The sequence below is a fragment of the Camelina sativa genome, chromosome 14 (assembly GCF_030686135.1).
Source record: "Camelina sativa cultivar CO46 ecotype springtype chromosome 14, ASM3068613v1".
NCBI classification, from domain to species: domain Eukaryota; kingdom Viridiplantae; phylum Streptophyta; class Magnoliopsida; order Brassicales; family Brassicaceae; genus Camelina; species Camelina sativa.
In genome coordinates, this window is record NC_141893.1 from 28899829 (window position 1) to 28923767 (window position 23939).

At 33.7% G+C, this 23939-nt stretch overlaps 3 protein-coding genes and 1 long non-coding RNA gene across 5 annotated transcripts; all 4 read left to right on the top strand.

Moving 5' to 3' along the window:
• The first annotated feature begins 8927 nt into the window (after positions 1-8927).
• LOC104742482 (transcription factor HHO6) lies at positions 8928-11005 on the top strand. The gene is made up of 5 exons (XM_010463495.3): positions 8928-9519; positions 9629-9846; positions 9944-10211; positions 10291-10367; positions 10457-11005. The coding sequence occupies exons 1-5, from the start codon at positions 9345-9347 to the stop codon at positions 10730-10732; spliced, it is 1014 nt and encodes a 337-aa protein (XP_010461797.2). The 5' UTR covers positions 8928-9344; the 3' UTR covers positions 10733-11005.
• Positions 11006-15555: 4550 nt separating this feature from the next.
• Positions 15556-17744, top strand: LOC104742483 (peroxidase 10-like). Its single transcript, XM_010463496.2, has 4 exons — positions 15556-15983; positions 16378-16569; positions 16686-16851; positions 17093-17744. Exons 1-4 carry the CDS (start codon positions 15702-15704, stop codon positions 17506-17508), a joined length of 1056 nt encoding a protein of 351 aa, XP_010461798.2. The 5' UTR covers positions 15556-15701; the 3' UTR covers positions 17509-17744.
• A 1925-nt stretch (positions 17745-19669) lies between these two features.
• On the top strand, positions 19670-20284 carry LOC147928752 (uncharacterized). Its single transcript, XR_015579472.1, has 2 exons — positions 19670-19880; positions 19989-20284. It is a non-coding gene; the product is annotated as an uncharacterized LOC147928752 (long non-coding RNA).
• A 205-nt stretch (positions 20285-20489) lies between these two features.
• Positions 20490-23828, top strand: LOC104742484 (CDPK-related kinase 8). 2 transcript variants are annotated; one of them, XM_010463497.3, is made up of 11 exons: positions 20490-21366; positions 21489-21619; positions 21726-21767; positions 21851-21959; positions 22049-22127; positions 22225-22521; positions 22623-22738; positions 22828-22935; positions 23039-23101; positions 23192-23359; positions 23448-23828. In XM_010463497.3, the coding sequence occupies exons 1-11, from the start codon at positions 20797-20799 to the stop codon at positions 23589-23591; spliced, it is 1827 nt and encodes a 608-aa protein (XP_010461799.1). In that variant the 5' UTR covers positions 20490-20796; the 3' UTR covers positions 23592-23828. The 2 variants fall into 2 exon arrangements, 1 of the variants encoding a protein (XP_010461799.1); XR_015580444.1 differs by having other exon boundaries at positions 20571-21366; positions 22225-22501.
• Positions 23829-23939: the final 111 nt, after the last annotated feature.

The following is a 23939-nucleotide window of genomic DNA, read 5'->3' on the forward strand; positions in this document are numbered from 1 at the left end:
TTTACATTTTTTTAGAAACAGTAACTAATTGTATAATTTTCACAATCATTTTTTTTATCTTATATAAAAATTAAGGGTCATTTTCTTGTAATATAGCAACTTAAAATTAAAATAAGTAAACAATATTATAATTTTAAATTTTATGGTATATATATATAATTTATCTTATAATTAGATTTTAGATAAAATTAGATTTTATTTAATCTATTTACTATTATATAAAACTTTTTTAGGTTAGGTTTTGAATTTTACATTTTTATTTTTGAAAATTTTAATAATGAATTGTCATTTGTCAACATCTGAATAATACAATTGACACATGTCAAATTTTAATAATGAATTGACATGTGTCAACATCTGAATGATACAATTGACACATGTCACGATCTTGTTAATGAGTAATTTTGTCATCAAGGTTTATAGAATAAGATATGACAAGTTGGCCAACATAATTGTGTACCTACTGAACCATCGCGATTAACTCTGCACAATCCGTCTCGAAAACTTGACAGTCGACACCAGCCGCTAGAAGGGACTGCATAGCCCAAATCAGAGCTTGTAGCTCCGCGTGCAAGGGGGTAGGACTACGTCTAAGACTACATGCTCCCAGGAAGAGCGTTTTGTCCTCATTATTACAATACCACCAACCCAGACCTTCCAACGGGTCCGATATTTTCCAGGATCCATCAACCTGACACCGAGGAAGGGGATCCCTATCCTCCAAAACTGGCGAGAAATCCAAATATCTCTCAGAAAAGGATTTGGCTTCCTCCTATAATAATTTATCATTAACCGCTTGATTTATAATATTAATAAAATCTGCCTCGATTCCCTAAAAAACTTTTTTATTCTTGTCCTTCCAAATTGACCATAGAATCCATGGTAGACGAAACGCTATATCTGCAACCCCGGATTGAGAAGACGCCTGATGATTGGCCCGCGTTTTCGAATCTGCTGGATGATTTTTCCTTGCTCAGATCCTCCTTTCCTGCCTTCACTCTTACCAGGATCCCTCGTGTGTCCAACGTGAGAGCAGACTGTCTTGCTCGTTCTTTGAGATCTTTAATTCCTGAAACTTCTTTTGTAAACTTTTTTTCTCCTGTTTGGGCAACCAATCTTGGAGTTCTTTTTTAATTTAATTTAATGTTTGGTTGAAAAAAAAATTATACCTACTAATTCTATAATATAATAAGATAATAATATTTTGAAAATCTTTTATAAATATATAATCTCATAAATACTATAAATTAATAATTAAATAAAATATCAAAATTTATATATAGATATACACACCATTTTTTTTACAAGTTCATTTCTAATAATTATTATCTATATATATATTTTTGAAGTACATTTTGGGTTTTACCCTTTTATTTGTACTTATTAAAAAACTTATTTACAAAGTTAATCCCCCAAAAAATTCCAAAAATAGCATTACTTCAGATTTTGTTTCCTAAATATTTTCATTTCATTCCAACTAAAAGAAATTACAGCAAAATCAATATGGAAACATAAACTATGATATATTTAATCACACTTTCTATAGTGTTTTGAAGATATTATATCTATGAATCCTTTGCAAACAAAGAAAACAACAATTTGATTTCCATTTTGTTTTCCAAAACATGTGAGCTTTGATTCTTAACGTAAGAACAACTTCGATTCACATTTATTTAAATATTATAATTAATATGTATAAACTTAATAAAATTTTAAAATATTACGAATGCGTAAAATTTAAAAAAGTTTAAAATACTATATAATATGGTTATATAGTAGATGAGTTATAAAGAAGACATGTTGGAATTAATGAAATATCATTAAATTTGTGCTAATACAGGTAAAATCCTCATTTTATTATTTATTTTATTATTTGTTAACACTATTAAGATTAGAATATTTTACATATAAAATTAAATCAACTAAGTTTGTGTAAAATAATTAAATCATTAGGAAAGTTGTGACTTAACCATAGCGTATAAATGACTTATTATGTATTTAGATCCTTTATTTTTTTTTTATTAATTAAATATCAAAATAGAATCTCAAACACTAAACAAAACAAACTAAATATAACAAACAATTTGTCATGAAGTATATTACGAGTTAAAAAATTAATATAAACATTTAGCCGCACAAATGGCCGAAAATTTTAATTATTTCTCTATTTACAAAACATCCAATATTTAACAAACAAATACAATATAAAATATAAATAATAATAAATATTATATGCAAGCCGTGTACCACGCGGATTAAAATCTAATTGTATTGAAAACTTCTAATGTTCTACTCAAGACATGATAATTTTTATTTTCCTTATAAATAATTCTAAAAAATATTAGTTACAACGATTAAATTCAATTTTTAAATATTTTTTTAATGATTACCAAATTAGAAAAAAAATTATTCTAGGTAAATCAATACCTCTATCAATTAATACAACTAATAAATTTTCACGGTTCTGACATTACTAATTTATAGAAGTTTTCATGGTCCTGACATTACTGAATGATTACCAAATTAGTTATTCTACATGTAATCAAAATATTAGATTGGTAATCTATGATTTAACTATAGTACCTTTTCAATAGTTATTAACTCTATAGAACATGGTTAATTTACGTATCAGTATCCAAAAAAAAGATTGATTATAGACCTCGATTTTAAATTTTACCAACCTGTTTATGATCCAATGCAATTTTTGTTTTACAGGAACAGAAAAAGTCTTGAGTGGAAGATAATAGTTTATGGCTCCATGAGTCCTGAGTGCATGTTAGGCTTTTGCAAATCAATAATTTTTTCTTAATGTATTTTTCCTCTTTACAGTAAAAGAGAACCAATACTTGGAGTTAATACACTTAACTTTGACTTTGAGTTTGCAGTATGTCTTAGAAGAACTTAGTGTAATGTCTGTTACGTGACCCGATTTCAGGTTGGTTAATTAAGTTTTCTTTCTGCGTTTTGTTTTCAACCCTTGTGCTTAAAGCCTTTCCAAAGGAAAAGCAGAATACAATTTGACTTGTTCATTCCTTTAGTGTATTCGGAAAACGACTTGGAAAGTCAATGGGGCTTATTGCAAAGGAAGTTAAAGAAATGTCTTAGCAAGATATCTGAAGCTACTACTGGTGTACACTCTCTGGGCTTGTATTGGGCCTGTTTATTTCCCAACACAAACTGAAATGGGTGTTGGCCTAAAGATAAAATGACAAAAATCAAATTGTTGAATGAATATTTGTGTGTTTTTTGCTTCTAAAAAGAGCAATAAATTTTTGAAATGGCAAGAGTAGGAAGGAAACGAAAAGAATAGTGTGGCAGGAAACATAATGATGGGAATGGAATCATACAAAAAGTCATGCCGATACCAATTAGGCATTTGTTGTTGTTGTTGTCACGTGAAAGATTCTTATAGAGAATAGTAATCGTTATATTTTGGTATCATTCCATTTTGTTCACATAGCTCTTTCGACAAAAATTCAAATGTATACGTATTGTAGTTACTACGATATTACAGTAATACAATATGAAAACTACTGGAACATTTTTTTAAAAAGGGTGAACAAAAGAATTCATCCGTTCAGGAAATGTTCTATGGGCTAAATACAAATAACTGTTGCAATTCGGAGTTTCTGGCCTTTAAAACGGACATGAGTAAAGCCTATGATCGTGTTGAATGGGATTTTTTGGAAGCGGTTATCGTTAAGCTAGGGTTTGATCAAAAATGGATTTCATGGATTATGTGGTGTGTCTCTTCGGTGTCGTATCAAGTTCTTCTTAATGGCCAGCCTCGAGGCACTATTCTGCCGCAGCGGGGATTACGTCAAGGGGACCCTCTCTCACCTTATTTGTTTATTCTTTGTATGAAGGTTCTGATAGCAAACATTAAGAAGGCGGAACAGGAGCAGAAAATCATGTGCATTAAGATAGCTCGGGACTGTCCCACTAGCTCGCATTTGCTGTTCACTGATGATAGCCTATTTTTTTGTAAAGCAGAGGAGAATGAATGCAGAACGGTAATGGAGATTATTGGTAATTATGGGAAAGCTTCGGGGCAGGAGGTTAATCTGGGGAAGTCTTCTATCATGTTTAGCAATAAAGTTCCAGCTGACATAAAAACCCAGTTAAAATCTGTAATTGGTATCTCTAAAGAGGGAGGTATGGGCTCTTACCTGGGTATTCCTGAAAACTTTCAGGGCTCGAAAACTCAAGTTTTTAGTTATGTTTCCGATCGTTTCGACAATCGTGTTAATGGTTGGTCTACAAAATATTTATCGAAAGGGGGAAAGGAAGTTATGATTAAATCAGTCGCGTTAGCTCTCCCGACTCATGTTATGTCATGTTTTAAGTTGCCGCAGGAATTAACGTCTAAGTTAACAAGTGCAATATCCAAATTTTGGTGGAAATCTAATGATAAGGTATGTGGTATGCACTGGGTCGCTTGGGATAAGATGTGTAAGGCCAAATGCGAAGGGGGCTTGGGCTTTCGGGTTCTGGAGCAATTTAATGACGCATTGCTGGCCAAGCAGTATTGGCGGTTAATTCAGTATCCGACGTCTTTAATGGCTCGGGTTATGCGAGGTCGTTATTTTAGGAATAAACATCCTCTATTGGCCAAAAAACCATATTCTCCTTTGTTTGCCTAGAGAAGTATTTATTCAACTAAAGGTTTAATGGAACAAGGGGCACGGTGGGAGATTGGTTCTGGCTGTTCTATATCTGTGTGGAGGGATCCTTGGATACCGGATCGTCAGCCAAGACCAGCCAATGGCAGGGGGAGACTTTTACATCCTAATTTGATGGTTAACCATATAATTAATCCGATAACCAAGGATTGGCATTTGCCTATTGTTGAAGAGTTTATGGATCCGGTAGATATTTCGTTGATTCGGAGTATGTCGGTCAGTAAATTCTTCAAACATGATCGTCTCATATGGCATTTCACTAAATCGGGAAAGTATTCGGTGAAATCTGGTTATCGGCTTGCACATGAATTACTTAGAGACGTAGCCTACGGGCCGAAGTGTACGGAGCTCCGGGGACAAGTTTGGAAACTTGAAGTTCCCCTGAAGGTTCAACATTTTTTCTGGCAGATAGCTTCTGGTTCTCTTCTTGTGATGGAACAGCTTGCTCATCGGGGAGTCCGCTGTGATAGTTTATGTAAACGGTGTGAATCGGCGGTTGAGACTATTAATCACGCTCTCTTTGAGTGTCCGCGCTCGCATAGGATTTGGGAATTGTCTCTGGTAGCGATACTTCCTGATGGATTTCCCTATGGTTCAATGTATGCGAATTTAGATTTTATTTTCTGGCGGGCGTCATCGCAATCGGCGGTTCCATATATACGTTTCCGTTTACCTTGGATTATTTGGTCAATTTGGAAGGATAGGAATAAAAAGGTTTTCCAGGGATTAGAAGCAGATCCGATCGGAATTATTAACCAGGCGGTTAATGATAAATTATTGTGGGAGGAGGCTAAGTCTTTCTCGCTGAGGTATTTGGATACTGCTTCACCTTTGGAGACGAAGGATCCCTCTCCCCGATGCCAAGTTGATGGCTCATGGAAGAGTTTTGATCCTTTGGTGGGACTGAGTTGGTGGTATTGTAATAGTGAGGATACGACGCTACTCTTGGGAGCTCGGAGTACCAGACGCAGCCCTTCACCTCTACACTCGGAATTACAAGCATTGATTTGGGCTATGGAGTCCCTCCTGGCGGCGGGTGTTGATTGTCCAAGTTTCGAGACGGATTGTGCGGAGCTGGTCGCAATGGTGGAGTCCCCCGAAGATTGGCCTGCTTTTTCGAATTTATTGGACAACTTCACTATACTCAAATCATCCTTCCCTTCCTTTACTCTTACCAGAGTTCCGCGTGCGTCAAATGTAAGGGCAGATTGCCTCGCTCGATCTTCGCGTTCTTTAGTTTCTGAAATTTCATTTGTAAACTCTTCTCCTTCGGTTTGAGCAACCAATTTTGAAGTTATATTTTAATTAAATGTTTGGTTGAAAAAAAAAAAAAAAAAAGAATTCATCCATAGAAGTAAACCCAAATATTGCTCCTACAGTATATAACATTTTTATTAGAATACATAATTATAATTTATCACATAACAAAAATATGTAGTATTTGTCAAACTATATATCGGGAAACATCAGAATCGTAAAAAAAAAATTGAAATTAATTTAGTGACGAACATATTGAAAGGGTATAAGTAAACATTTGGATTAAAATAATATCAATATTTAATGTATTAAGTAATTATATATAATTTTAAGATAACATATCACACATTTTTATGGCAAAAGAAAAGGATTTGATACGAATTAAATTACAAGATTCAAACTGTAAAAATATGTTTGGTGTAATGAAGTTAGATGTCTATGTAGAAAATAACATGTTATAAAAAGTTAATGGTGTGTTATGTTATGTAACAAATAAATTAAACGACAAATCATAGAAAATAGTCAAAATCAATTATGTTCTACGAACAGTGAAATATGTTTAGTTATGTTTTAAAATACCACGTTTTTCTATCGCATAAAATGCAAATGTTAAAAAATATATCAAGGATGGATTCAACTTATTAATTCAAATAAGAGTAAATTACTATCACTAATTTGATAAGAATAGTGTTTTGTCATCTACATCAAGAATTTAGTTTGACCGTAGTATATACGAAAATAAGTGGCTTACGAATGAAAATATTAATTTCTAAGCGAATTAAGTATAATCCTTAAAAAAAAAAAGAGAGAGAATACAAAGTAGATAGATTCTTTGACCGCGACTATCCGACAAAACCAGTGGAGATGAGAGAAATCGATGTGGATCCAACGCATTTTGGTCCATACTTCAAATATTTGAGAGACTGGTGTATATCATGACATCGAATTTGTGAATAAATACAAGTGTAGCATATGTTTAGACCATTGGTTTATGCGCAAGATTCTTTATATGTATGAGAAAAGGGAAAACGAGAATCTAACACAAGCATAAAATATATAAAATTGGATAGAGAGATTCGATTGGCCTTTCCAAAATATTTGTCTCGCGTTCGTAAATTGGAAGAATATATATTGGGACACTTCTTTCAACAAAAAATGTATCTCATGTTGGTTGGTTTGTCAGAGAAAACTTATTCTCTGCACGTGACATGATGACAAGCTGAGTCAAAATATACCTAATTATGTTCATTATTTTAATGGCGAGAAGAAGAAAAAAAGCATCACTATCGAATTAGAATAGTAAAAATCACACAAGATTTGACAATATAAGATGCTTTCATATTATTTATCTTAGTTACCAAGAAATTACTTGGTATTGATAAAATGATTACCTTAGAATCTTAAACTCATTATATATGGATGGACACGTATTGTGAATAGGTTGGATAAAAGAAGTATTTGCAAAAGTTATTCTTTGGCACAAAAACTTCAACTTCACAAAAGCTCGAAATGAGAAAGTAGAAAAGAAAAAAGAAAAAAAAATCATTTCTTTGTGCCGCTAATCCCATGGTTTTAGTATTTTTGACTTTGAAATTATGCTTTTAACTGACAACAATAACACATGTTCTTTTTTTTCCCCAAAAATAATAACCCCATAATTAATATTTGGTTGGACCAACGATTTTATTACGAAAAAGAGAAGAGAGGTGAGGGTGATAAGTGATAACTAGTGAGCTATTCAAATATAATGCTGCTTAGTTATTACTAATCACCAACAAGAAAAATAAGTCATTATATTGGTTCAAAAACATAAATGAAAATTAATTGCATTTGTAAAACGATTGTATTTATTTACCTTATTTTGTAGAATAACTAATTTTAGGTATTATTAGATGGTCTGGATACGTCGATCAAAATGCTAATCTACCTGTTGCTAGTAGCTGAAACAAATTACAGTACTCTCTCTAATTATTTATACTTGTCATTCTCATTTTTCAATATATATTTTGTAAAGAAGTTCTAAATAAAATTTTATTAACACAATAATTTATTGGGGATATTAAAATTGTTAATTTACACAAATTTTTAATCTTTGTCAAATTCTCTAAAATGTCAAATAAATAAAAACGAAGAGAGTATGTGTTATTGTGTTTTCGTAGTAATAATTTCCAATGGTAAATGATTTTAGGGAACATAATTTATTACAAGTACAACAAATAACCTATGTATTTATCTATCATCAAAATTTAAACTGCAAGATTTTTATTTGCACATAAAATGTAATGGTCCATCATGAAATGAAATAGAAAGTGATGTTTGAAATAACGTTAACACAAAATGGTTTGGACACACACCAACATAAATATATATATATATATATATATATATTTATTAAAAAATGACTACATCCATTTTTTTTTAATGTATCCATATATATAAATCTGAATTAAATAAGTAAATAATTTTGAAATCCATGGAGACAACAATTTTGAAAAAAAAAGTACAGCCGTTAAAATCAAATTTTACCAATTAAATTCTATTTATACTATTCACTGTGTTAACTATTACCTCAAAATAATTATCCAAGCTAGATTATTTAAGACGCAAAAGGTTTTAAAAACCCACTTTTTTGCTCAAAGTTTTAGAAATGGAGTGTGAATGGTAAAATAAAACAGATTTTAAAACAGCTAATTAAAAAAAAAATGGAGTGTGAATGGTAAAAAAATCAGATTTTAAAATAACTAACTTTAAAAAAGAAATGGAGTGTGAATGGTAAAAAGTATATATATTTTAAAACTGGAGCTTAAAAGTAGTATTGAAGCAAGATAATTTGAAGATGAAAACAGGTTTTTAACCCACTTTTTTTTTTTGCAAAGTTTAAAACCCACTAATTTCAAAAAATGGAGTGTGAATGATAAAAAAAAAGTAAATATATATATATATATTATTTAAATGGAGGAGCTTTAAAGCATTGAAAACAAATCACGAGTTTGGTATGAGTAAAAAAGGATGAGTCTAACTCGCGAGTAAGCAAAGCTGTAAAAACTCAAAACAGAGGCGAGAGTGTGGGTGAAACCGAGATACGCGACGAAACGAAGAGTTTTGTGATATCTAGAAAAAAAAAAGAAAAGAGAGAGATACCCTACAAAGGCCATTACACAGAATCTTCTAGCTTTCTTCTTCCTTCCTTCAATCAATCTTCTATCTCTCTTCTCTCTCTCTCTATACCAAAAGATTCTCACCCAACATGTTTCTCTTTCTATATAATCGCTTCACATAGATCTCATCTCAGGTTGTTTCTTTCTTCTCACACTATCTTACTGATCAAAGAGAGTTGATTTTGAGATCATGAAGAGAGAGAGTTCTGGTAAAGTTTGAGTTTTTAAGAGCGAGAAATTTTTAAAAATGGGTTCTTTAGGGGATGAGCTGAGTTTGGGATCGATCTGTGGTTCTCGGAGAGGAGTTATCATGAATGTTGTGGCGATTGAGGACGAACATGTTAAGAAGCTTGAAGAAGAGAAGCGAAAGATCGAAAGCTCTCAACTTGAGCTTCCTCTGTCTTTGCAGCTTTTAAACGATGGTTCGTTTTTTTATTTATCATCTCTCTGTTTCCTCTGTTTTTAATTAAAGCTTCCAAATTTTGAGAATTTGGTTTGCTAAAATTTGTTTATTTTTGTTGTTGTTTGCAGCGATTTTGTATCTCAAGGAGGAGAATAAGAGATGCTCAGAGATGAATACTCAACCATTGTTGAAAGATTTCATCTCTCTTGATAAACCTATGAGCGAAGAGATTGATATGCAATTGCTGAAGAGGGATGAGCTAATAAGGGAGAAGAAGTTTCAGCAATGGAGAGCTAATGATGATCACATCTCAAACACTAAGACCAAGAACAAGCTAGGGGTTCAGGTAATTAAAACCCTGAAATTGAGATAGCATTTAGAGAATCAAGGACAAAGGACTGAGTTTTGCCATCGTGTTTTCGTTTTGATCTAATTTGTTGCAGAGAAATGGGGAGAAATCTTCTATGTTGTTGGTTCCAAAAGTAGAAACTGGTTTAGGCCTCGGTTTAACTTCGAGTTCGATCAGAAGAAAAGGCATTGTTGCCTCCTCTCGTGGCTTTACTTCTAACTCTATGCCACAACCACCGCCACCACCACCACAACAACCAGCATTTCTTCAACAGCAAGCTTTGCGGAAGCAAAGAAGGTGCTGGACTCCTGAGTTACATCGTCGTTTTGTTGATGCATTGCAACAGCTCGGTGGACCGGGAGGTAACTTCTTGTTACCTTAACTTTGGTTACTTAATACAGAATGTGGTTTAAACTGTGTCTGTTTTGTGTCAAATAACAGTGGCGACTCCTAAACAAATCAGAGAGCATATGCAAGAAGAAGGCTTAACCAATGATGAAGTGAAGAGTCATTTACAGGTAACGAAAACAAAAAGTAGTTGACATCTTTGAATTCATTCAATGACTGTTACTTACATGTAACAACAACCCATCTTTCTGTTTTTTAGAAATATCGGCTACACATCAGGAAGCCGAATTCGAATTCGGAGAAACAATCAGCAGTTGTTCTAGGGTTTAACTTGTGGAATTCATCATCACAAGAGGAAGAAGAAACAGGTGAAGGAGGACAATCATCAAAGATAAGCAACTCGCAATCAGATTCTCCTCAAGGCCCTTTGCAGTTGCCTTCTACAACAACTACAACTGGTGGAGATAGTAGCATGGAAGATGTAGAAGATGCTAAGTCTGAGAGCTATCAGGTGGAGAGACTGAGATCGCCATAAATCTCAATCCCTTTTTTACAAGAAACCAAACACTTGATCCCGGTTTTGTTTATTTTTGGGGTTCATTACTAATTTCTATTAGTAGTGAATGAGAACAATAATTATAGAAAGGTTAAAGTTATATATATAGAGAAAAAAAAGAGAGAGAGAGAGCAATATAGAGTGAGTGAGGATGGTTCAAATTATTTGCAGAGATTATTATTAGCCTTGTTTGGTGTACGGCTTTTTTTTTAGTTGGGGTGTTTAATTGAGGCATTATTATCCAAGTTTAAATACGTTTGCTTCATCATTTTTGAAAAAAAGGATGATATGAATTATTGTTGAATGTTACGTTTTCTGGATTTGGAACAGAGACATCAGCATGTGTTTGGTCATTTATTCGGATTCATATTAAGATGCTTTGAAATTATGGTCTTTCAACGCTCACCTAATCATGCGGTCGTTCGTTCAATGGACTATAAAGGTCTTAGCTTTGACCGACGGATAAGTAGTACGTACTATGTACATATTTAAGTGATTATATCTTGCTATAATTTATTTTCAACGTCTTAAGAGGTATGTAAAGTTTGAAAGTTTTTTTGTAATTGTTAATTTCATCTATATAATTTAAGGTTTTTTCAACAAATGGGCATTTGGGTAAACTAGAATAGTAGATATGCCTCATGTTAACCAGCCGCTCCACCTCATCTCCCAGTCCAATTCATTTCCAATCTTTCAGTTTTCGAGTATTTGGAATTCTTATTACTATGTCATAATTAATTAGAATCATGGCTTTCTTCAAACTCAAGAAACTGGTTACCGTACGTTTCCACATTTGAAAATTCTTGGCCGGTACATTCTCGTGACTATCATCAGTTCATCATGAACAAGGCAATATACATATAACCGATCAAAGTGCATGAACAAAGATCCTAATTAAGGTCACGGTAAGACATAAAGTGTCCGAGTTTATCATCATGTAATTTGTTTTAAGTAGTTTTAGAAATCCAGGACTCTCAAGTCTAAGTATTGTTGTTTGCTCTCTTAACATTCTGGGAACCGTTTTGAATGAGGATTTCAAATCCACAAGAAAACAGATTATGACATCTTTAAAACAGTGAAAGGGGGAGTAACAGAGAGGATGCATGCAAAGTGGGGTTCCAGACTTCCAATTTCGGAAATAGGCATGATCCAAGCAGCTTTTGGATAAGTTTCAACTATATTGTGACAATATACAGACATGCGGACTATATATGATGTATTAAGGAGGTCGTTATTTATTGTTTTTATTTTTCAAAGATGTCTTTATGTATTGGGAATAAATGATCGTCACCGATAAGACATGGATAATTTAAATGGAACTGACTTCTGATCTACATAGTTGGGAAAATTCTGAAATTCTAAACATATATACGTCACAAAAACTAAATATCGAGCTGGGATGCATTGAAAACTTTTTTAAAAATATGAAGAAATTGAACTCTAGTAAAGGCACAAAAGCATCGGTTACATATGTATGCTTCCTTGGAAAATCGTTTTTGGTGTATGTTCAAAAATATGTTCAATGAGTTCACATTGAGTGTAAACGTTTGAAACTTCGCATCTTAATTTTAGTCTTATAAAAAATAAATACATGTAAATTTATTTATTTATGAAATGTTAACAATCTAATAAATACTGATAAAACGGTATTTATGGATAATATCATATATCGAGTAACGTGACAAATAATAATATGGATAGTTAAAAACATAAGCACTCAATATATCACTAAAATAAATATAAAAAGGGCAATTGTCTTAAATACCACTAATACCTAATTTGAAAAGGAGTATTCGACTTGATGTTTTAAAGATTTGGTAGGATTTTAATATTTTAAAATTTTGAAAGATTTAGTAAGTTTTTAGGAGATTTGATTGTATTTTAGAGTTTTTCTATTTTAAGAAAATAAAATAAAATGTGATTCTATGAGATTTGACTATTAAACTTTGGGTGATTTTATAATATTTTACAACATAATACCAAAAGAAAATCAGATTAATAATTGGAGCTATGTCTTCAGTTCATGTAAAACTTAAACCCAGAAACTGATCAATAGTTGGATCAATGGTGATGTTTTTTTTTTGTGTCCAAATAATAATACGATTGAACTCTCCATAACCTCAAACCCAGAAACTGATCCAAACCAAAAGAATTCATTATCCTTTTACTCTGCCTCTGGTGATGCTGCAGCAAACCCAAAAAACTTGACAGCTCAGGCTGAGACTGGTGGAGAAGATGGCTGATGATTGGCGGGGGTTTTTGGCTTCAAGATCTTCAGTCTTTTTTTTTCTCTAAAATCCTTCAAAATTCCACCTCTATAGGTATGATTTTGATTGTTATACTTTTCAACTAAAAAACAAAAGAAAGTCTCTTAAAATCATCTAAAGTAACAAGTTTTAAAAAAGTTGTGATAAATTGAATAACTAGAGATTTCAAGTAGGTTTTAAAAATTATTGATTGAATAACAAGAGATTTTATATTATTTTAAAGGATTTTACATAAATCTTAAGTTGAATAACATATAATTTCTGAAGATTTTTAAATCTTCAATTGAATAACAAAGGATTTTAAAAATACTCTAAAATTCTTTAGAATGTCAAATTCAATACCTCCCTAGAAAGGTATGAGTACCATTTTATCAATGGCGATATTACACGAACGCACTACTAAACTACAAATTTCAGTCAATGAAATAGTATTTCTTAAAGATATATGATTATATTTATATTGCTTATAGTAAAAGAGACACAATCATGGATAATATGCTGCCACAAGTGATTCGTAAAATGTCATAAATCCACTTTGCTAGTGAAATAGAAAGTTGGAAGCGCTGGCCAACCAATGGAAACAAAGACTTCGGTTCTCAAGTCGTCGAGTATACTTTCGAGTAAGCTTCCAACATGGCCCTTTAACAAAATAAAATAAAAAAAAACTTCAAACATGGGTAGTGGATTGTTGCGCCATCCTCTTGATGTCAAATAATTGACAATATTTGATGGAATTTTTTACATATACTTGTTTTGAAAAGTGATGAACAAGTATGATGAATATGTAACAAATCGAACTACATAAATAACCTTTGACAAAAAAAGAACTACAAAAATAACGTAAGGATTAGATCGTAATTATTTTCCTATTTACGAAAAAGACATTTTTTAATTAACGTTTCGAGTAAGGAAAAAGTTGTATTGAAATATATCGTTCACGTCAATTTGCAATACAGAAAGTAACGAGAAAAACAAAAATTTAAGTGTGCATGCATAAATTAAATATTTGTCCATTTAAATTGGTTCCTGGACATCTCTATGGGCGACCATATGAGACTTTTCAGATGATATATAAACCAGTATCATAGATGAGACGGTCATATCACTCAAGACACCAATGAAATGCTTTTTGTGTACTCAACTAAAAAAATAGCTCGAAAGATATGGGGGTGGGAAAAATAGCTCTTATCTTATTATCTGTTACCACTCTTCCAGCCTAAAACAAATTATAGAAACATGTCCCCCATAAAAGAATTATATTTAAATGGAATTTGCATCAACAAAATTTTAACTTAGGAAAAATCAGACCAACAGAGAGGTCTACAATTATACCAAATTACTTATCTCCAAATTAAATCCAAATATGACCCTTAAATATTTGAAAGGATTGTTACTCAAAACACACAAGCTTTAGGTCGGAGCCAGACCTGGATGGGACAAATAGCTAGCGAGTAAATTAATGATATCTCTCCTTTACTTGTTTCTTAAATCCTAAAAGCTAGCTTAAGTTCATTCAAAGCAAACACTCTATATGACATCCGATCTTGTTATCTAACACTTAACTCAAGAGTTATACAACGAGGGATACATTGTGATAACATTTGTCAGACATGTGTGCATGACAGCCAAAAAAAAAATTAACCATGCAGTTTTCGAGTGTCCTTATCATCCTCTTCAAACATGGGCCGGCTTTATCGATCTTGTTGATTACAGTTTTCCTTCCTATAAGTTAAGTAAATACAAATATATATGAATCATTTTTTCGTACAATCCAAAATAGGTTAGAGGAAGGATTGTGTTTATAAATGTTTTACGTTGACTATATTTCGTGGTTTAGATGGAAAACTATGAACTAAAAGGTGTTTCAAAGAGTATTATCAGATTTTTTCTTTTTAAAATTAAAATCATTTGGTGATGCAAATATACGTTGACATATCCGTGGTTTATATATGGAAAACAATTTTTTTCTTTTCGCCAACTTAACTGAAAAAAGTGCTATATACATAGAGTGATGTTCATTTTGTTTGTTTTGTTTTTTGTTTTGGTCAAAATAAATACTCAATTTTCTTTATCAAATACATTATGTTAATAAATTTTTTAATTTGTAATCTTAACTCTTATAGAAAATACAACATTCATACAACGGAGAGAATATATATTTGATTACATTGGCTGCGTTGAACACGCCAGTGCTCACTAGGTTATCAATAAGAAACGAAAGTGGGGGGCATTATATGATTATTTTAGAATATTTCATGCACTAATCCTTCCACTATTCAAAACTTAAGTACGAATTTGCGAAATTTTTATTTTTAGTTGAAAGTATGTATGACGTTATCAAAGAAAGCTTGAAAAGTTTTGTATGATATGACATCTTAATTCGAGAAAAATTAGTCACATGTTAAAACGGCTAAAAACAAAACATTTACTTTGTCAAGTGACTGAACTAACAGACAGAAACCTAATATTACAAAATACTCAAAATTTAACCCACTAGATTATCTTATTTATAGTGGCACTCCCACTTTCTTAGTTATGCATGCATCTCCTAGGCGCACCCTTGTTTAGGCTAATATAATTAATCTAAATACACCTCGGTTTGGTGTATAAATACAAGCTAAAACCATCATAGCAATACACAATCAATCTACGATATCAATCCATCTTTTTATTTCATCATTATGGACTGCAAAAACATTTCGTGTTGGTTTATATCTTACCTTGCATTCTTAACTCTTTTCTCCAAAGACTTGGTCTCCTCGTTTCCATCGGGAAATAATTACCATGGTTATAATAATGGTCATGGATACGGACTAACTAGCAATCTCGACTATCGATTCTATGATCGGTCTTGTCCTCGTCTTCAGATGATTGTTAAGTCCGGAGTTTGGAGAGCTTTTAAAGATGATTCTAGAATCGCTGCGTCTCTTCTCCGACTCCATTTCCATGATTGTTTTGTCAATGTAAGTTTCTTTTGTTTAATTGTTAATGTAATTAGGTAAATTACGCGATATTTATTTTCTTTTTTATATTAACTTGCATGCATATATATAGTGGATTATCTATCACTAGTCACACATACTCTATTATGTATATGAACATTTAAGCCGTGTATATATTATAAAAAAACTAATCACGCTATTTTAGTGAAAACTATACTACTCAAGCCGTTTAAAAGACACTCATCAAGAAAAAAGATTTATCTGTTTAGTACATACAAGACACATATTAGAGTAGAAGCCACTAGCTATAGACTAATTAAAGACTCTATATATGTGTATCAAACATAATTGCGGAAAAGAAAATTAATACTACCAAGAAGGATGTCTAATTAAATTGTACGTTAATACGTTGTAGGGATGTGATGGATCTATACTTCTGAATGACTCCGAGGATTTCAAAGGAGAGCAGAACGCTCGGCCAAACCGAAACTCAGTCCGTGGCTTCGAAGTCATTGAAGACATTAAATCTGACATCGAAAGTTCTTGTCCCTTAACTGTTTCGTGCGCGGACATAGTTGCCCTTGCAGCTAGAGAAGCCGTCGTCCTCGTACGTGTGATCTTGAAACCCCTAATTGTTAATCTGAAGTGTGACAGTATAATATAATGAAATAAAAGCATTGTAACTAATAGGTTCATTACTTATAACTTCTCTATGCCATGCAGACCGGAGGGCCGTTTTGGCCGGTGCCTTTGGGGCGAAGGGACTCGTTAACAGCGAGTGAGCAAGCGGCAAATACAAATCTGCCATCTCCGTTTGAGCCGTTGGAGAATATAACGGCTAAGTTTGTGACCCTTGGGCTCGACCTCAAGGATGTTGTTGTCCTCTCAGGTTTGGTTAATTCAACTTTCGATTCAACGCAAAACATTCTAGAGATTTAAAAAATCAAAATCGAAATCGATTGACTTTTTGTATTATTAATTAAAAGATTACTTACTTTAAAACAAAATTTAAAAGGCAGCAAATCGATTGTTATAAACCAAATAGAGTAAAGTACATCATTAGGCATATATATTCATGATAATTTTGAACTTATACTAGTATGACTTAATTTAATGATTCGTGGATGTAGGTGCACATACTATAGGATTTGCTCAATGTTTCGTAATTAAGCACAGGCTCTTCAACTTCAAGGGCTCTGGACAGCCTGACCCAAACCTAGCTGCTTCTTCGTCTCTTCTCTCTAAGCTAAAAGACACATGTCCTAATGTGGACTCATCGGACTCTAAGCTCGCTGCTCTTGACCCAGCTAGCTCAGTCAAGTTCGACAATGCTTACTACGCGAACTTAATGAATAACATAGGATTGTTGGATTCCGACCAAACCCTAATGTCGGATCCTACAGCCGCCGCCTTGGTGAAATCGTACAGCGAGAATCCGTACTTGTTCTCGAGGGATTTTGCAGTTTCAATGGTTAAAATGGGGAATGTCGGCGTTATGACCGGAAGTGATGGAGTAATTAGAGCAAAATGTGGATTTCCAGGTTAAGTTACATACATAGACTGTGTGAACGTAAAACACTCAATCATCTCTCTATAACATGCATATCTAGAAATAATCTAGCTTTTAAATATGAATCATATATACCAAAGTCCATGAATAAAATATGTTTATATTATATATGGTGTAAAATCAACCTTATGTAATCTACATATGGATCACAGAGACAAAAATATATGGAGTTGTATGTGTGTTTGTGTGTAATGGAATATGTGTCTTTGCAATTTTTCTAGTACATATTACATCCCGATCGAATATCCATCTCCCGTACTTTAATCAACAATATATAGTTTTAGTTCTCGATTTGGTTTTGTCTAATGATCAAAATTATACATATACTATCTATCGTAACAACTAAACACCTTAGCGTGACAATGAGAAGAGTTAAGATATATTTCAAGTCTTGTAAATTCTTTAATACAATTAAAGAAAAGGACTTAATTAATGATGCAATTACATAGTTGACAAAGAATTGTTGAAAATACATATCCATCAAACCCAAAATACAAGCAGACCGAATTTCAAAATCACTTTACATTCAGAATTAAATTAAGCATATACTTTATCAGAGACAAGTACGTTTGATGATATATATGAAAAACAAGCAATTAAGCATTGAATGATGATATGCACTTCCATAAATTCCAAATGGAAGCAAATAACTTTTTAGGTATTGCTTTTGTTGATTACTGATTGGAAGACATAAAATTATAATTATCTTCAACGACTTCATGAGATTATCAGGACGAGAGTTAGTGGAAGAATAAGAATAAGCTAATTTATAAATGTATTAGACATTTTACATGTCGTCTAAATACAAAAGAGTAGTTAGGTTACATACATCATCATGTTATATTAGAAGTAAAACATACACAGCCAAGATAAATATAACATAATTTATACTCATAAGCTAAACAATTATATGTTCAAAAATGAGATTACTTTTTAAATAAAATTCTAGAAGTTGTATTCTAATTTAAAGAACATGTGTTATAAAAAGTGGCTAGGCCATGCTAAAATGCTGTCTCGGTGCTAGGCGGCCAGACGACGTATAAACTGTGGAGATGACCTTTTAAGCACTGAAATGAGTCGTTTTGTTACGAAACGGATTTAAATAATTTTAAACAATCTTAAGCTTTCTCTTAGGTAGTCATAGACGATTTTAGGCGGTTCTACAAATTTGTTTGTCAATTATTGTTTAATTTATTTTACACTTTATTTGTAGTACACTTTTCCAACTTTTTACTACATATTTAAACGTTAAAGGCGTTAGCAGTCCATATGTAACCCCACTGTCCATTTAGCGCCCTTTATTTGTAGCTACATATAGTGATAACGGTTGGAGAATTCGTATAGTTCACTGGGTAGGCAACTTTGAATGCTAACGGAGACGAGAGTCTTGATACTCTTATCCCACATTATAATGTTGGCCAATGTTTGTCGTCGGTGTTGTATCTTGGAGAACTTTAAACGATATGCCTAGGAGAATTTCAAACCAACCTTCTTCTCTATCTCCACACGTGAAGCCAAGTTTGTCGATCTCATCCAGTGTTACCATGAAATTGACTTATCTAGTTCTTGCAAGACATTCCATAGAACAGCTTTCACATGACTTTCGTGATAAACTTAGCTACAACTACAAGTGATCAGATGCATGGTTGAAATCAAAATCAAACTTTTCTCTTTCGTAGAAAATTAAACTTTTCTTTGCAATATTTTATACTTTGACACACTTTCGTTTCGAAATAATGTATTTGTACAAAGGTTAATTAAATAGTACTAGTATGATCCTAAATTATCCTTTAATTGTACCCACCAACCGTCAGCTAATACATATCTTTCTTTTTGACAGTAGCAGCTATATATTTCTTGCTCTAATTTAAAGGTTCTGTTAGCTTCATTGAATTCAATTAACACAAAAACAGCTCGCCCTGGGCGTTCGGCAAAAGACGATCAAACAGAACCGATCAAACCGAAACATTCGGTTTTCGGCAAAGAGTGAGAGAGGAGATAGAAACCGATCGGTCAAATTGTTTTAGGATTTCGGATTTCGGTTTTTTCGGTTCATTAACTGGTTACCGATCGGTTTATGCGGTTTAAGGAGAACATGATATAAATACTTAAAACCCTAGATATTATTCATTAAATCGATCCTTGAAGTAAAAAGAAATCTCCTCCTCTCTTTCAGAATCCTCTTGTACGACCTTTCTTCTTCTTCTTCTGCCTTCTTTTCTAGACATGTCTCGTTTCGTTCTCATCTTTCTCCTCATACTTTCTTCGTTTTTTTTTGCTTCTTCTAAATCCGCCTTCGATGAATCTCCCTCAACTCAATTCGCCTTCGATGAATTTGCCGACATGAGGTTTGTGTTAAGATTTGGTTACTGGTATTTAGATTCATTTATATTGAATTTTAGATCTTAGAATTCGTAACTATTTTGACTGAGTAGTTGGTTTATTTCTTGTTTTAGTGAGAATACAAGAAACATACTCATGATCATACGTCTTGTAAAGCTGGGTCAGAGATCACCTTTGCCGGAGCCGTAGCCCCTCATGCGGCAGCTGTCAAAACCCTGACATTTTATTGGGTTGTTGGGCTAAAAAATATATGATAGATATTATTTTTGGGCTTTTTATTGTTTTTGTAATGGTTTTTATTGGATATGGATTTGTAAGAGTGTAAATTTCTATTTCCTAATATGTAAACCGAGATGTAAACCGAATAAACCGAAAAAAGAAAAATTACAGTTCAATTTCGGAACATAAATTTTATCCAATAACCGACCCGAACAAACCGACTTCCAAACCGATCTGAACCGAATTTTAATTCGGGTCTATTGGGTGAAATTTAAAAAAAAAAACGAATTTCTAAACAACCGAATAAACCGACCCGAATAACCCGATTTAGCCGAATGCCGAAGGGGAAAAACTCGTACCAAAAAAGTTATGATGTCACTACGGTTGAAAAAGATGACCTCATTTTAAAAATAAAACATAACAGATCGGAGATTTTTTTTTAAAATAAAAATGGGCCAATAAATTAAAGGCCAATTAATACGTGGCCGAAAGCAACTAAATTTACTAACCAATGCATACATCTTCTTCTTCTTCCTACTCTCCTCCTTCTTCAGAACTTCAGATTCAAAATTGAAATTTCAATTCTAACAGTTACACTTCCTCTGCTTCTCTCTCTCTCTCTCAAAATCATTCCTTTGATGGCATTACTGTGAATTTTATCATAAAGCAAGCTCCTTTTTTAAAAACCTTTCGCCGGAGATTATGGGTGGCTGTACCTCCAAACCCTCGACCTCCTCCGGTAGACCGAACCCTTTCGCTCCCGGTAACGAGTATCCCCAAATTGACGATTTTGCCCCTACCCATCCCGGCAAATCGCCACTTCCAACCCCTTCTGCCGCAAAGGCCTCTCCTTTCTTCCCCTTTTACACGCCCAGCCCTGCTCGCCACCGCCGGAATAAGAGTCGCGACGTCGGCGAAGGTGGCGAAAGAGGAGAGAGCAAGAGCCTGACCAGCACCCCGCTCCGTCAGCTGCGCCGCGCGTTTCACCCTCCGTCTCCGGCGAAACATATAAGGGCGGCGATACGGCGGAGGAGAGGGAAAAAGGAGCCTGCTTTATCGGCGACGCAGCAGGCGGCGAAGAATCTGACGCAGGATGAGGAAGAGGAGTTAGGGCTCGACAAAAGGTTTGGGTTCTCTAAGGATTTTCACAGTAGAGTAGAATTAGGGGAAGAGATTGGACGAGGGCATTTTGGGTACACTTGCTCTGCTAAGTTCAAGAAAGGAGAGCTTAAAGGTCAAGTGGTTGCTGTTAAGATCATCCCAAAATCTAAGGTCTAAGGAGTTCACATATTTTACTCAGTTTTGAAATCCTCAATTGGCTTAGTTTCTTGTTCTTGGTCAATTTGTAATGTCGGTTGATAGAATTGAATGTGTTAATTCTTTTGTTTTGGCAGATGACAACTGCAATTGCTATAGAAGATGTGAGAAGGGAAGTGAAAATTCTACAGGCTCTATCTGGACATAAGAATCTGGTTCAATTCCATGATGCATTTGAGGACAATGCGAACGTCTACATTGCAATGGAGTAAGATAATTATGTTATTGTAACATTTCAATTCCTTGTTTGAAATGAATTTGGTAAAACGCACCTATTGCTGCATTATGGGATTTAAGTAGTTTTGAATTTGCAGGCTATGTGAAGGTGGTGAACTTCTTGACAGAATACTAGCAAGGTGTGTGCTACTTAAAAATAGTTGATACGTATGGTCAAGATTGAGCTGCTTGTACAAAGAGTTTCATCTTTGTTTTGTTATAGGGGAGGGAAATACTCAGAGAATGATGCAAAACCAGTGATTATACAAATCCTTAATGTGGTAGCTTTCTGTCATCTCCAAGGAGTTGTTCATCGAGATCTTAAACCAGAGGTGAGGCACAATTTTCTTTGAACTGGAAACAAGAGTATATCCTTTAGTTTATGTGTGGAATGTTTTGTTGATTACTGTTTCATCATCAGAACTTCTTGTACACTTCCAAGGAGGAGAATTCTCAGCTTAAAGCCATAGACTTTGGTTTATCAGACTTTGTCAGACCAGGTTCATCATCACGCATTTTACTATGTCACTGTTTCTTTCTATTTACTTCTGGTTAGTAAGCTTAAAAAATGGTGTTTTGTGATCTTTATTGTGAAAGATGAAAGACTTAACGATATAGTGGGAAGTGCATACTACGTAGCTCCTGAAGTTCTACACAGATCATATACTACAGAAGCGGATGTATGGAGCATTGGAGTCATAGGATACATTCTATTATGTGGTAGCCGTCCGTTTTGGGCAAGAACCGAATCCGGAATTTTCAGAGCAGTTCTTAAAGCTGACCCGAGTTTCGATGAACCTCCTTGGCCCTTCTTGTCTTTTGAGGCTAAAGACTTTGTTAAGCGGTTACTGTTTAAGGATCCTCGGAGAAGAATGTCAGCCTCCCAAGCCCTGAGTCAGTTATTTTGAATTTCACAGCTCTTTATAGATTTATATGTCTTCTTTCTTTTGGTAAATCATAAATCACCAAATCCAGTTCCTTATTACTTTTTTCAGTGCATCCTTGGATCCGAGGTTATAATACGGACATGAACATCCCTTTCGATATCTTGATCTTTAGGCAGATGAAGGCATACTTGCGATCTTCTCCATTGCGCAAAGCTGCTTTGAGGGTATGTTTTTGAAAGTCTTTAAAAATGTCGAAAAGAACACTGAAGACTATTTTCTCACTATTATAGTATTATGTGCTCTCATTTTACAGGCGTTGTCTAAGACGTTAGTCAAAGATGAAATGCTGTACCTGAAAACTCAATTTTCTCTCCTTGCACCAAACAAAGATGGCTTAATCACAGTGGATAGCATTAGACTGGTTTGTGACACTAAAACTTCTCTTAATGTTCCTCTTTAAGACATACAGAAACACTGTAGTAATAATTAAATCCCATTGCAATTTTATTTTTCTGTTTGGACAGGCACTGGCAAGCAATGCCACAGAAGCAATGAAGGAATCTCGGATCCCAGAGTTTCTTGCTTTGGTAATATACATATCTGTGTTCTCTTGGATTTTTGATATATGCTTTTAACAGTTTGGTGTTAATTTCCCTTTCAATGACTGGCGTGTACAGCTAAATGGACTTCAGTACAGAGGAATGGATTTTGAAGAGTTTTGTGCAGCTGCAATAAACGTTCATCAGCACGAGTCGCTTGATTGTTGGGAACAGAGCATTCGACATGCTTACGAGCTTTTCGACAAGAATGGAAACCGAGCTATTGTCATTGAAGAACTTGCCTCTGTAAGTCTTTTAAGTTTGACTCTCAACAGTGTCTAAAAACAAAAGAAATATATTTCTTACAGCCGCGACACATGTTCCGAGTTTGCAGGAACTTGGTGTTGGACCAGCTATAACCGTACATTCGGTTCTAAACGATTGGATCAGACACAATGATGGGAAACTGAGCTTCTTCGGGTTTGTTAAACTGTTACATGGAGTATCTGTTCGACAACCGGTGAAAACTACACGATAGTGAAACAACCGTGACAAAGTGAAGTCGATAGAAAAAAGAAAAAAAAAAAGATGTCAAAAGCTTTACTCTTGATTCTTGGATTGGAATTGGAAATGTGATAGTTTTGTCAGGATTGTAAAAGGAATGAAAACTTCCTTACAAGAACAAGTCGACCATTGTTGTTGTAATAATATATAATAGTGACCAACCACAGTGACTTTCATTTTCAATGTGAAGTCAAGAGTAAGATTTTAGTTTTCTCTTCTGTTCCTTAGGAAAATAGTAATACTGTAAGATTTTTAATTATTATAAATAGCTTCAAAGGTGCTTCGAGAGTTTGGTTTTTCCCGGTTAGCGACTGTGGTTTTA